The 11,044-nt window shown below is 43.2% G+C and overlaps 1 protein-coding gene across 1 annotated transcript; it reads left to right on the top strand.

Annotated features, from left to right (window-relative positions):
* Window positions 1-4,538: 4,538 nt before the first annotated feature.
* N7483_012301 (uncharacterized protein) lies at window positions 4,539-10,463 on the top strand (the record flags this gene model as incomplete). The annotated part of the gene is made up of 1 exon (XM_057095728.1): window positions 4,539-10,463. One exon carries the CDS (start codon window positions 4,539-4,541, stop codon window positions 10,461-10,463), a length of 5,925 nt encoding a protein of 1,974 aa, XP_056941699.1.
* Between the last annotated feature and the right edge of the window lie 581 nt (window positions 10,464-11,044).

Below are 11,044 nucleotides of genomic sequence, written 5' to 3'. Positions count from 1 at the left end.
AACAACACGGTCACCCGAACAACCCCACCAAAAATCCACTTAAAAAACAAACCCTCTTTCTTAAGCACAATAAACATGCCACCCCAACGCTCTGATCAAAAAAAAAAGCTAATAGAGCAGGAGGGTCGCCTTTTATTAGCTATAAAAGCTATAAAAGATGGTCAATATCCCTCTGTTCTTGGTGCTGCCCGATCGTTTCAAGTACCGGTCTCAACTTTACGGGCCCGGCTTAACGGTCGTGACTCTTTGAATGATAGGAGGAATGGACGTCATATTTTCTCTCAGATTGAAGAAAAATCAATAGAAAATTGGCTATTGGATATGGATTCTAGAGGTGCAGCTCTCAATCAGTCTATGTTACGAGATATGGCCAATCTTCTTCTTCAAGCGCGGAAAACTATATCTTCAACAACACCCTCTACTGTTGGTATAAATTGGCCATCCCAATTTATCAAACGACGTGAAAATCTTGCTAGTCGATTCTCAAGACGATATGACTATCAGAGAGCTTTATCAGAAGATCCTCGAATCATTGCGCCATGGTTTGATTTGGTTCAAAAAACAATTGAAAAGTGGGGTATCGTTTCGGATGATATTTTCAACTTTGATGAGAGTGGTTTTGCAATGGGTATTAGCTCAACACAAAAAATCATCACTTCAGCAGAATACCATGGAAAACGACATCTTCTACAATCTGGAAATCGTGAATGGGTAACGATTATTGAATGTATTCGAGCTTCTGGAAGTGTGTTGCCTCCACTCTTTATTTTCAAGGGTAAAATGTTTCCAGAACATTTACGTCCTTTTCTCCTTCAAAACCAAAAAGGATCTCGCTTAACTTTAAGTGAGAATGGTTGGACTATAAATACAATTGGTTTATGGTGGTTAAAACATCATTTTATTCCAAATATTGGTGCAAGAGTTGGGAAATATTGCCTACTAGTCCTCGATGGTTATAGGAGTCATTTAACCCCTGAATTTGACCAACTTTGTGAGGAAAACCAGATCATTGCAATCTGTATACCTCTATATGCTTTATATCTTTTACAGCCTTTGGATGTAGGTTGTTTTTCGGTGTTGAAAAGGTTATATGGTAGTGCAGTATCAACTTTGATACGGAATGGAGTCAATTCTATTGACAAGGAAGATTTCCTTGAGATAATAGCTGAAGCAAGACTCAATACTTTCAAGGGCCCTACTATCCAAAATAGCTTTTTAGCTACTGGACTAGCACCATTTAATGCTAATAGGGTCCTAGAAAAATTGAATATCTGCCTAGATTCTCTTCCCCCTCTCGATCAACAACCAATATCGTCAGGCAGTGATAGCGATCAAAATACGCTTTAGACGCTTTCAAAATTTACAAAATCGCAATCTTTGGTCAAAAAAGGCCTAGAATCCTCGTCTTCGATCATATCGTCACCGATTAAACGAGAGATTGAACGGCCCTACAATATGACTATAAAGATAGTCCACAACCACATTTTTCTCCAAGATCGTTGTAGCCAATTGGAGGCGACCAATAAAAAACAAGTCAAAAAACGTGCTATTAAGCATAAATTTACCCTTCAAAAAGGCCTATTTGGAGGCCTAGAAGGTGGTCAGGATGATGTGGTGGTCGAGGATGAGGTTAAAAGCAAAGATATATCTTTACCACAGGCGCAGGTAGAACCAACGATTGAGCCAACTTTACCCTCTGCGCCTATTATTCGTCGACAAATTAAGTGCTCTGGGTGTGGAATCCAAGGTCATGCTTATTCTAAATGCCCTGGACGTGTTTAATAGTTAATATTTTGTTGTTTTTATTGTTTTAATTGTTATTAAAAATTAATGGTTTTTTGAAAATTGGTGGGGTCGACCGGCCGACCGTTAATCACGTTAGTTAATAACAGCTTGCTTATATAACCAAACTTTTTCAGCCGAAAAAATTACAGTATCAACGTATAGTATTAAAATAAGACAAATTATTATAATTATTAGACAAATTATTTACAAGACCTAATAGTATGGCCAACTACCCCACACATAGAACATTTTGGTGCCTTCTTTGGGGGCTTTGGAATATCCAACGTCACTGTTGATATCAATGCAGGCCTATGAATTTCGTTGCCCTGCCTAGGCCACCTAGACCTAGGACTAGGGGCCCTAGGCTCTTGTAGAGACCAGGTAGGGGATTCACCTAGTTCTAGTCTCCAGAATGGGTGTATTGCCGATATAGGGATAGGCTGTTTGCTATCAATCCAGGCTTTCATCTGATGTGCACATGGAAGACCTATAGTTCGGATAAAACCCTTAGTACAAACTTTCAACGGGGCCTGAGACGTACATCTTTTAGCTATGTCAGCTTGTTTATCTACTAAATTTATAGCAAATCTAGTAATTCTCTTATCCAAGTATCGAAAAAGATACTCTCCATGGATAGAAATAAGGCTTTTCGTCTGCTCTTCAAGAGATTTAATCTCGATTTTATCAATCTGTGGTTTGATTGCTTGTGAGATTCGAGACCAAAGGGTTAAAATATCACATTTAGAAGTTTTGATATACTTCTTTAGAACAGCATGTGCTCCCTCGGTCCGAGATGTAGTTGAATTACCTAGATGAAGATATGAATTAGTCCAATATTTTACAAATTTTTCTTTATAAACCAGCCACGTTGATTCAAGATAGAAGATAAGAGAGGGGTATTTAGTCTTATATTTTTCTTTGAATTTGAATAATCTTGATTGATACTCAGACAGGGATATAGAATCAATTATGCCTTGCCATCTTCAAAGAATTCGTCCCAAAGTTTTTTAAGATATTCAGGGGTTTCGTCTGTTTTTTCAAGGGTTCGGTGGGCATGAGAGTCTTTCTTTGTTATAATAGGCCTACATTTAGCTATAACAGCTTGCTGGATATGCCAAAGACAAAGAAGATGTGGAAGTATAGGGTATTTTGTCCGAATTGCAGCTAGTAAAGCAAGGTCTCGATCAGTGACTAGAACAGGGGCTTGGGGGGGGGGGGGGGGTTATAACATAGCCTATAACATGGTCTGTTGCTAGATTGATAGCTGGGTCTGTAGGTAGATCAATAGGGCCTGTTGCTAGATTGATAGCTGGGTCTGTAGGCAGGTCAACAGGGCCTATTGCTAGATCAATAGCTGGGTCTATAGGTAGGTCAACAGGGCCTGTAATATGCTGTGTTATATGGCCTAGATCAAGCCAAGAAAATAGGGTCTCCAAGGCCCACTCATATGATATTTGTTGCTCATTCAACATCAGACCAAAGGCTATACTAAAAGAATTATTATTAGATGAGATCTCAATAAAGTGTAAAAGTGGCATATTGTAAATATTAGTCTTATATGTGCAATCAAGACATATTACCCTATTAAATTTCTTAGCATATTCAATCATCTTTGGATGTGCAAACATCAGAAATTCAATATGGCCCTCAGGGCTTGCTTTTACCTGATATTTCCAGTTCTGAATATAGAACTGTCCGATAAGCTATTGTATTTTAGTCTGATCTTGAAGTTTTTCATTCAAATAACGTGTTCGAAGATTATATATATCTGTAATTTGAATTAGAATTGTAGGATAATCAGATTTAATTAGGGTTAAAATAGAATGTGGTTGAATATTCTGTTCAAAATAGGTATAAATTTGTTGTTTTTGGGGTTCTGTAAGCTGACGGGCACCTGGATGAATAATTAAATTAGCTTTATCAATCTCATGTTCTGTATGGGTAAGGTTGAATTTAGTAATATGCCACTTTCCGTCTGATGTTTTATGTGTAGATTTACATGCATAGATAAAAAAAAGCGCAATTTACACGTCTAGTGCAAGTTTTTCGACGTTCAGCTCCATCTTGTGTATTGATCCGATCATTATAGATATTAGACTGATCACAGATTAGTCTAATATTACGACCTTTATCAGATCGACCAATTGTAGTAACAAATCCAGCTTGTAAGGCCTGTGATTTGATAGCCTGTACTAGGCTATCACGGGTATCAAAGCTTTGGTCTAGTAGGGTCTCCATGTTAAAATCAGGCACACAGGTTTGTAGGTGTGTAGGTGTGTAGATAGGTAGGCAGGTAGGCAGGTAGAAGGAGAAATTTCTATGGAATGATTGTTTACTTTCTATCTTAATATTGGCTGGCTCGGTGATAGTTTTTCGGCTGAAAAAGTTTGGTTATGTAAGCAAGTTGTGGTGTCCCTAAGAAAAAGTTGTGGTGCCCTTAATAATTCCCGTCAGAGCCCTGGAGTACCTAGGCATTCCAACTTGAAGTTGAGGATGCCTATTCTATGACAACTTGGAGTCTGCACCTTTGAATTGCTAGTGACTCAGATGACTTGTCACGACTCATGAGGCCACAACGTTTCTAACCGACCGGGATGGGCGGAACAAGTAGTATGGAGATGGGGCCGTGAGGCTTAACTAGCGTATGCTTAGGTGATGTCTTAGCGCCTACCCTGACTCAAGCGTCTGCACCTCGGTTTCTTGAAAACACCTGTCTTTATCTACTGAATGTCCTTGAATTACAATATTGAACCATGTCTCTATCAGACTCCGACGGTGATACCGTTGTGGTTCGTTCAGGAGATATTCGAGACTTCAACTCAGATAACATTCTCCCACTACCTGCAAAAGATCTCGCTGAAATCACAAAATGGCTTCAGCCAACTCCGTACGACTTCGAAAGAAGCGAATATTCTAGACATCGCGCCTCACACCTACTTGGAACTGGTGCTTGGCTCACATCGACCCCAGTCTATCAGCAATGGCACTCTGGCGACAACGGGTTGCTGTGGATCAAAGGCATACCCGGCTCCGGAAAGTCAGTCATGGCTGCTTCGATAATCAAACAGCTAGTACATGATATGCATGTTCCAGTAATCTATTTCTTCTTCCGACAGATCATTGAAGCTAATCACAAGCCCATCGTTGCGTTACGAGACTGGCTGTGTCAAATTCTGGACTACAGTCCTCCGTTACAAGTAAAACTTGACCAATATGTCAAAGACAAACGGTCTCTTGACGACTTGTCACCGATGGATCTGTGGGATGACCTCAAGATGGCATTGAGCGGACTACCCAGTGTCTATTGTGTGACAGATGCTTTGGATGAGATGGACCTAGGGAATGACGACTTTCTCCATGGATTGGTTGATCTCGGCCGTTGGCGTCCAAAGAAAATCAAGGTTTTGATGACCTCGCGCCCAATCGCCCGATTGGAAACGTCCTTGAGATCATCCATGATTTCTATTCCTCAAATCCGGCTGGAGGAACGAATGGTAGACCTCGACATTGGAGCATATGTCCAGTATAGGCTTCGCAGATCTTCCATCGCCAAAGAACACTGCAGCGTTATTGAAGAAGCAATTCCCGGTCGAGCAAACGGGATGTTTCTATACGCAAAAATGTCCATGGATGCCTTCCTTGAACCTGGTGCGGATGTACAAGAGGTTCTGAAAGCACTGCCAATGGATCTCAACACCATGTATAATGAGCTACTGCAAGAACATTCTCGACGATCAAATGTGCCATTTGAACTCCAACAGCTTATTCTTCAATTTGCCACACATGCGACACGTCCATTGCGACTTCTTGAGATTGCTGAAATGATCAATACACGAAACCCAGACAGCAATCGAACCCTGAAGGAAACCAAAGACCTGGTCAGAGCTGCTTGTGGGCCTCTTTTGGAGATCCTGTCAGATGAGACTGTGTCGGTGATTCATCACTCATTTACCGAATTTCTCAAGGGGTATACAAGATCAAAATCCTCAGACAGCTCCGAGTATCCAATTCTTGAAGCTGGTCCAATCAATTCACAACTTGCTTCTGCATGTTTGTTGTATCTGCGAGCAGGATGTCTCGACAGGTTAGAGGAGGTGACAAATCGTACCCCAGGCGAGAGCAATAGCCGATTCAACAATGGAAAGCAGGAAAAAAAGCGTGAATTTCGATTACAGTTTCCATTCCTAGAGTACGCAGCGAATAACTGGTGCACGCACGCCCATCGCGCAGAGACATCGGGCGAGAACATGCAAAACTTCCACGATGATCTTGATGTCTTCTTTGCTGAAACAGACAGATACGAGGCTTGGCTGGATTTTACCTGCCAAAACTCAAAGATCGAGAAATTAACATCGATTAGAATCGCTGCTCGAACTGGTCTACCTCAATTTGCAAAGCACCTCTTATCCAAAGAAGACTTCATGGACAAGAACTGCCGTGAGCTACCCATATCCATAGCAGCGTCAAATGGCCATGCAGATGTTGTCCAGGTATTGATTGACCATGGAGCCGACCCCAATACTGAAGGAAAAGAAGGGCTCAAGCCACTGCACCTAGCCGCGAAATCGAACCATGTGGAGACTGTTAAAGTCTTACTCGCTGCTGGAGTTGACCCTTTGACGCCGAAGACAAAGGAAAACAAATCTCAAGGCGCAGAGCGCCGTTTCCATCCTCGTGAGCGCAAGAAAACCATAGGAGAAACACCTTTAATGTATGCGTGCTATGCTGGTCATCTAGAGACAGTCGCCGAATTTGTTCCACTGTTACAGAATGTCGAAGATCTGCACAATGCGCTCCATTGGGCAGCCGAGAAAGCTCGCTCAAACATTGTGGACCTAATACTACAACAACCTGGAATTGATGTCAATGTTAAGTTGGAGGGTGACACAGCACTATTTCTCGCCTGTAAGATGAAAGAAATCAAGACAATCGAACTGCTGGTCAGGGCTGGCGCCGACGCAAACGTGCGATGCGGGAACCCAGACCTCCACCACGGCTATTTATCCAGAACTTTCTTTCTCAAATCCACTATATTTGGGAAGAAATCCGATTCCGAGCCTGGAAGCTGGGGATGCACAGCGCTTCATGCTCTGTGTAGAGGGCCTGGTAGTGGTGGATATGACTGTAAGCATCTCGCAGAATGTGTGAAGCTTCTCCTTGAAGCTGGGGTGGATGTCAATGCACAAGCACCCGGCGGCTCGACGGCTCTGCACTACGCCATCGAGTGGTCTGTCGAACTTATCAAGCCTTTGCTAGAGGCGGGTGCGGATCCTACTGCAGAGGACGATGCAGGAGAGACACCCCTCCATTCCTCCAAGTCGATCAAAGATGAAGCCTTATCACTCCTCATATCGAGTGGGAAAGTAGACATCAACAAGCCCAGAAAGAAGGATGGAAAGACTCCTTTGCTTTGTCGAATTGCAGACTGCAACTTCGATAACGAAAGCATTATCAAGTTTTTGAAATATAAGCCCGATATAAATGCAACCGATTCCAAAGGCCATGGAGTCTTGCATCTGGTCTTCATGGGTCCGAGTCGCCTGATCAAATGCGATATGATTGACGCGCTTCTGTCTGCAGGTGCAGATCCGAATCTAAAGGACGAAGAGGGAAACACTCCACTGCATGTAATGTCGCAGAACACTGAAGAGAACATCATCAAAAGCCTTGTCTTAGCCGGGGCCGATCTAGAAGCGCAGAACCGTAAGGGCGAGTCGGTTCTTTTTCGTCACTTGTCATCATGCCGGATAATCCCTGGAAATAATACTTCATCAATGCTGGATCGTCTTGTCAGCTTGGGTGCCCGGCTTGATACACGTAACCACCGCGGCCAAACTTTGTGGCACCGTGCAATTGAGAATCCTGAAATCTTATCTTGTCTACAAAGCTTGGATCTTGATCCTTTGGTATCGGATTATGATGGTAACACACCGCTCCATGCACTTATTGCTAATACATCAACCCGATATCCAACCAGAGACAAGAAAAACTTGCTGCAACGGTTGATAAAAATCGGCATGAACATCAACCAACGTAATCACCAAGGCCGAACTGTTCTGCATACTGCCTGTTCGAGAGACAACTCCTCAAAGGAAACCTACGAACCCCTTGATTATATCCTTAGAGTCAGTGAATCTTCGGCTCCTATTGATCACGAGGGCATACAGCCACTGCATATTGCTGCTACAATCTCAGAAGTATTTGTTCACAAGCTTCTAAATGCTGGCGCCGATATTCGAGCACGTACTCATGATAAGATGACCGTCCTTCATCTTGCGGCGCAAGCACGACAGTCCGGTATTGTCGACATGATAATATCTCAAGCCACATCTTTAGAAGATGAAAGTCGCTTGGAATTCATGAACAGTCAAGATGCAGATGGTCGGACTGCCCTTCACTATGCATGCCGCTCTGGCCGACCCGAGACCGTAAAATCCTTGATTGAGGCGGGTGTGGATGTCAAGATTCTTGATACTTCCAAGCACTCGGCTCTTGCAATATGTGCGGAGTATGAAAAGGAAGCCTTGCGTTGGGATCTCCGAATGCCACTAGTGATCAGAGGAAATAGAGGCCTCAATGCAGCAGGTCTCACGCTGAGGGATGAGACACGTCCATTCCTTGATCGAGTTCACGATGATATCAAGCCCACCTTTGGAATGATCAACTCAGAGCATGACACAACACGTTTGGCTGAGATTATAGAACTCCTTTTTAAACATGGTCTTGATCTTGAGAGCGATATCATGTCTCTAAGGTCTGCTTGGGAAATTGCTGCGCAACCTGAATATGGGTATACGATTTCTTGTCTCCCTCCCAAGCCAACACCATTGACATTGACTTATGTTATTGGGGGTGACAAGTGCATTGGGGATTACAGGTCTATTCTCGACGACATTGATCAAGATATGAGAATATCCTTGGCGATGAATTCTCGTAAAGCAATGGAAGAAACCATTGAAAAGAGTAAGCCCCAAGATGAAGATGAAAAGAACAAAGCTCAGTTAAAAATACACGCTGCATCCATACAAGAAAGACCACTTGGAAATGCTTTGGCCTTGAGATACTATGATTTGTTCGAAAGAATCTCAAAAGAAAGAAGTCTCCTGGTCAACCCTGATGACAAGGTATCCATACCGCTGAATATGCTTGCTCGATGGGGATTTTCTGAGCTTCTCAGCAGAGTGTGTACTCGTGAGATGGCAACCAAGCTTGATATCGTTTACTTGGACCCTAGCCCTGAGAAAAAGAGCAATCCGAGAACCCATAAGCCTCTGATCCTGTCTGCCTGCGAAAGAGACCTTCCCAATATGGAGACTTTGAAGCTGATCGTTGAAAATTTTGGGGTCAACATCAATGCCAAATGCACGGAGCGCATATATCGTGACCGAGGACATAGTGTAGAATTTACGAGAGGGGCATTGCATGATCTTGCGACTGGAAAGCTCTGGTGGCATGTGAACAAAGCGTTACCATATTTGATTCAAATGGGCGCTGATATGGATATTCGGAATATAGAGGGGCAGACACCTCTTTTTGTTTCCCTCAATTCCAATAATCCATTCTCCAAGGAAGCTGCTATCATTCTGATCAAAGCTGGTGCGGATGTCAATGCAGTTAGTACCAATGACATTGGGTGTCTTCAATCGGCTGGCAACGATCCGGATATGATCAGATTGTTGATTTCACATGGCGCCAAAGCCAATAAAAAGGCTGTACTCTCTGCTCTTGATCATGGGAGGGTCGAAATTCTTGAAGCTTTATTATCTCATGGTGGAAATGAGATTGTGAGCCAACTACTCCCAGCGGAACTTTTTTACGGGATTAAATCGGCTTACTTCAAAGTCGTTGATGGAGCCTTGCCACTGCTATACGCAGCTATACGCGGGACTCTCAAAACACCTTCACTATCACTGGATACAATTTTTTCAATTAGAAAACGATTGCTAGAGGTTCTCCTAAAAGACAGAGCATGTGATCCATATGCTACCTTCTCCAAGCAGGAATTCCAGCCAAAAGATCGCGATGGCTCAATCATTGGAGAACCCAAAGACTTCCCAGTTGTAACTGCAACTGTTCTTCATGAAATCCTCAGTGCTAATGAAGTCTTTGAGCCATTCTTCAATCTACCATCTTTGGATCTCGAGTACCGTGACGAGAATGATTGCACGCTGCTCTTAGCTGCATCCAAGAGTCTCGGTCGAAAGTCCTACTCACACAAAAAGCCAAATTCCATGAACTATTTTCAAGAACTCATCAATCGTGGAGCCAACGCTCTAGCCCAGGACATTGAGGGGAAAACATTTTTGCATCATGTTGGGCCTCATACCGAGAAAGCTGATCTCGACATGCTTCAGACCACCGTGAAGGCCAACCCGAGCCTTGTAAACATAACCGACAACGCCAATGAGACGGCTCTTCATCATGCCCTTCGTGAAAATTGTTTTGCACTGGTTGAAATTCTTCTAGACCATGGAGCAAACCCTCTCCAACCAGACAAGCACGGACAAACAGGCCTCCACCGCATTGCCAGATTCGAGCACGAATGGAAAGGAGAGCTCTTTCAAAGGTTCCTCCAAGCAGGCGTTGACATTAACTCCCGCAACAACAAAGGAGAAACCCCCCCTCTTCCAACTCATGAGTACAGGAAACAACTCTATATGCTCCTTAGAAGAAAGTGACCCGACTCATGAAAGCAAATCATTCGATTTCCTCGTTGAGTCCGGCGCCGATATCTTTACTAAGAGTAATGATGGTTCGACCCTGCTCCATGCCATCGCTGGCGCTAAACTGGCAATCAGGGATGTCTTTGAACTTAATCGCTCGAGAATGGAAAAAAAAGGCGCAAAACGGACAGGAGTGGTACGATTCAAGCGGTTGATGGATCTGGGATTGGATCCTATGGCTGAGGATAGGAGACAGAGAACAAGTGTTGATATTGCTGCTGCGTGTGAGAATGAGCTTATTTTGAAGCTGTTTAAGAGGGAAGCGATGGAATAGACTGCCCAGGTGCAGAGTGATGTTTTACTAAGTTTACGAGCCTTGCGAGCCTTGTATACTGCCGTGGTTTTCAATTTTTCATATTTTTTCCTTTTTGGATACTTGACTGACATTATGCTACGCTATGATTTTGTGCCCGAGATAACATGAATTTGGAAGTGCTATTCTTTACTAAATTGGACTTAGGACACTTGAAACACTAGTTGAGCCTCATACTTGGAGAGTATCTCCTCCCGTACTCAGTTCTCGACACATCCTTTAT

This window comes from Penicillium malachiteum (genome assembly GCF_028827825.1).
Source record: "Penicillium malachiteum strain IBT 17515 chromosome Unknown utg000005l:1.0-9002435.0:326005.0-9005861.0, whole genome shotgun sequence".
NCBI lineage: Eukaryota > Fungi > Ascomycota > Eurotiomycetes > Eurotiales > Aspergillaceae > Penicillium > Penicillium malachiteum.
This window is presented reverse-complemented; position numbering and strand designations above follow the sequence as displayed.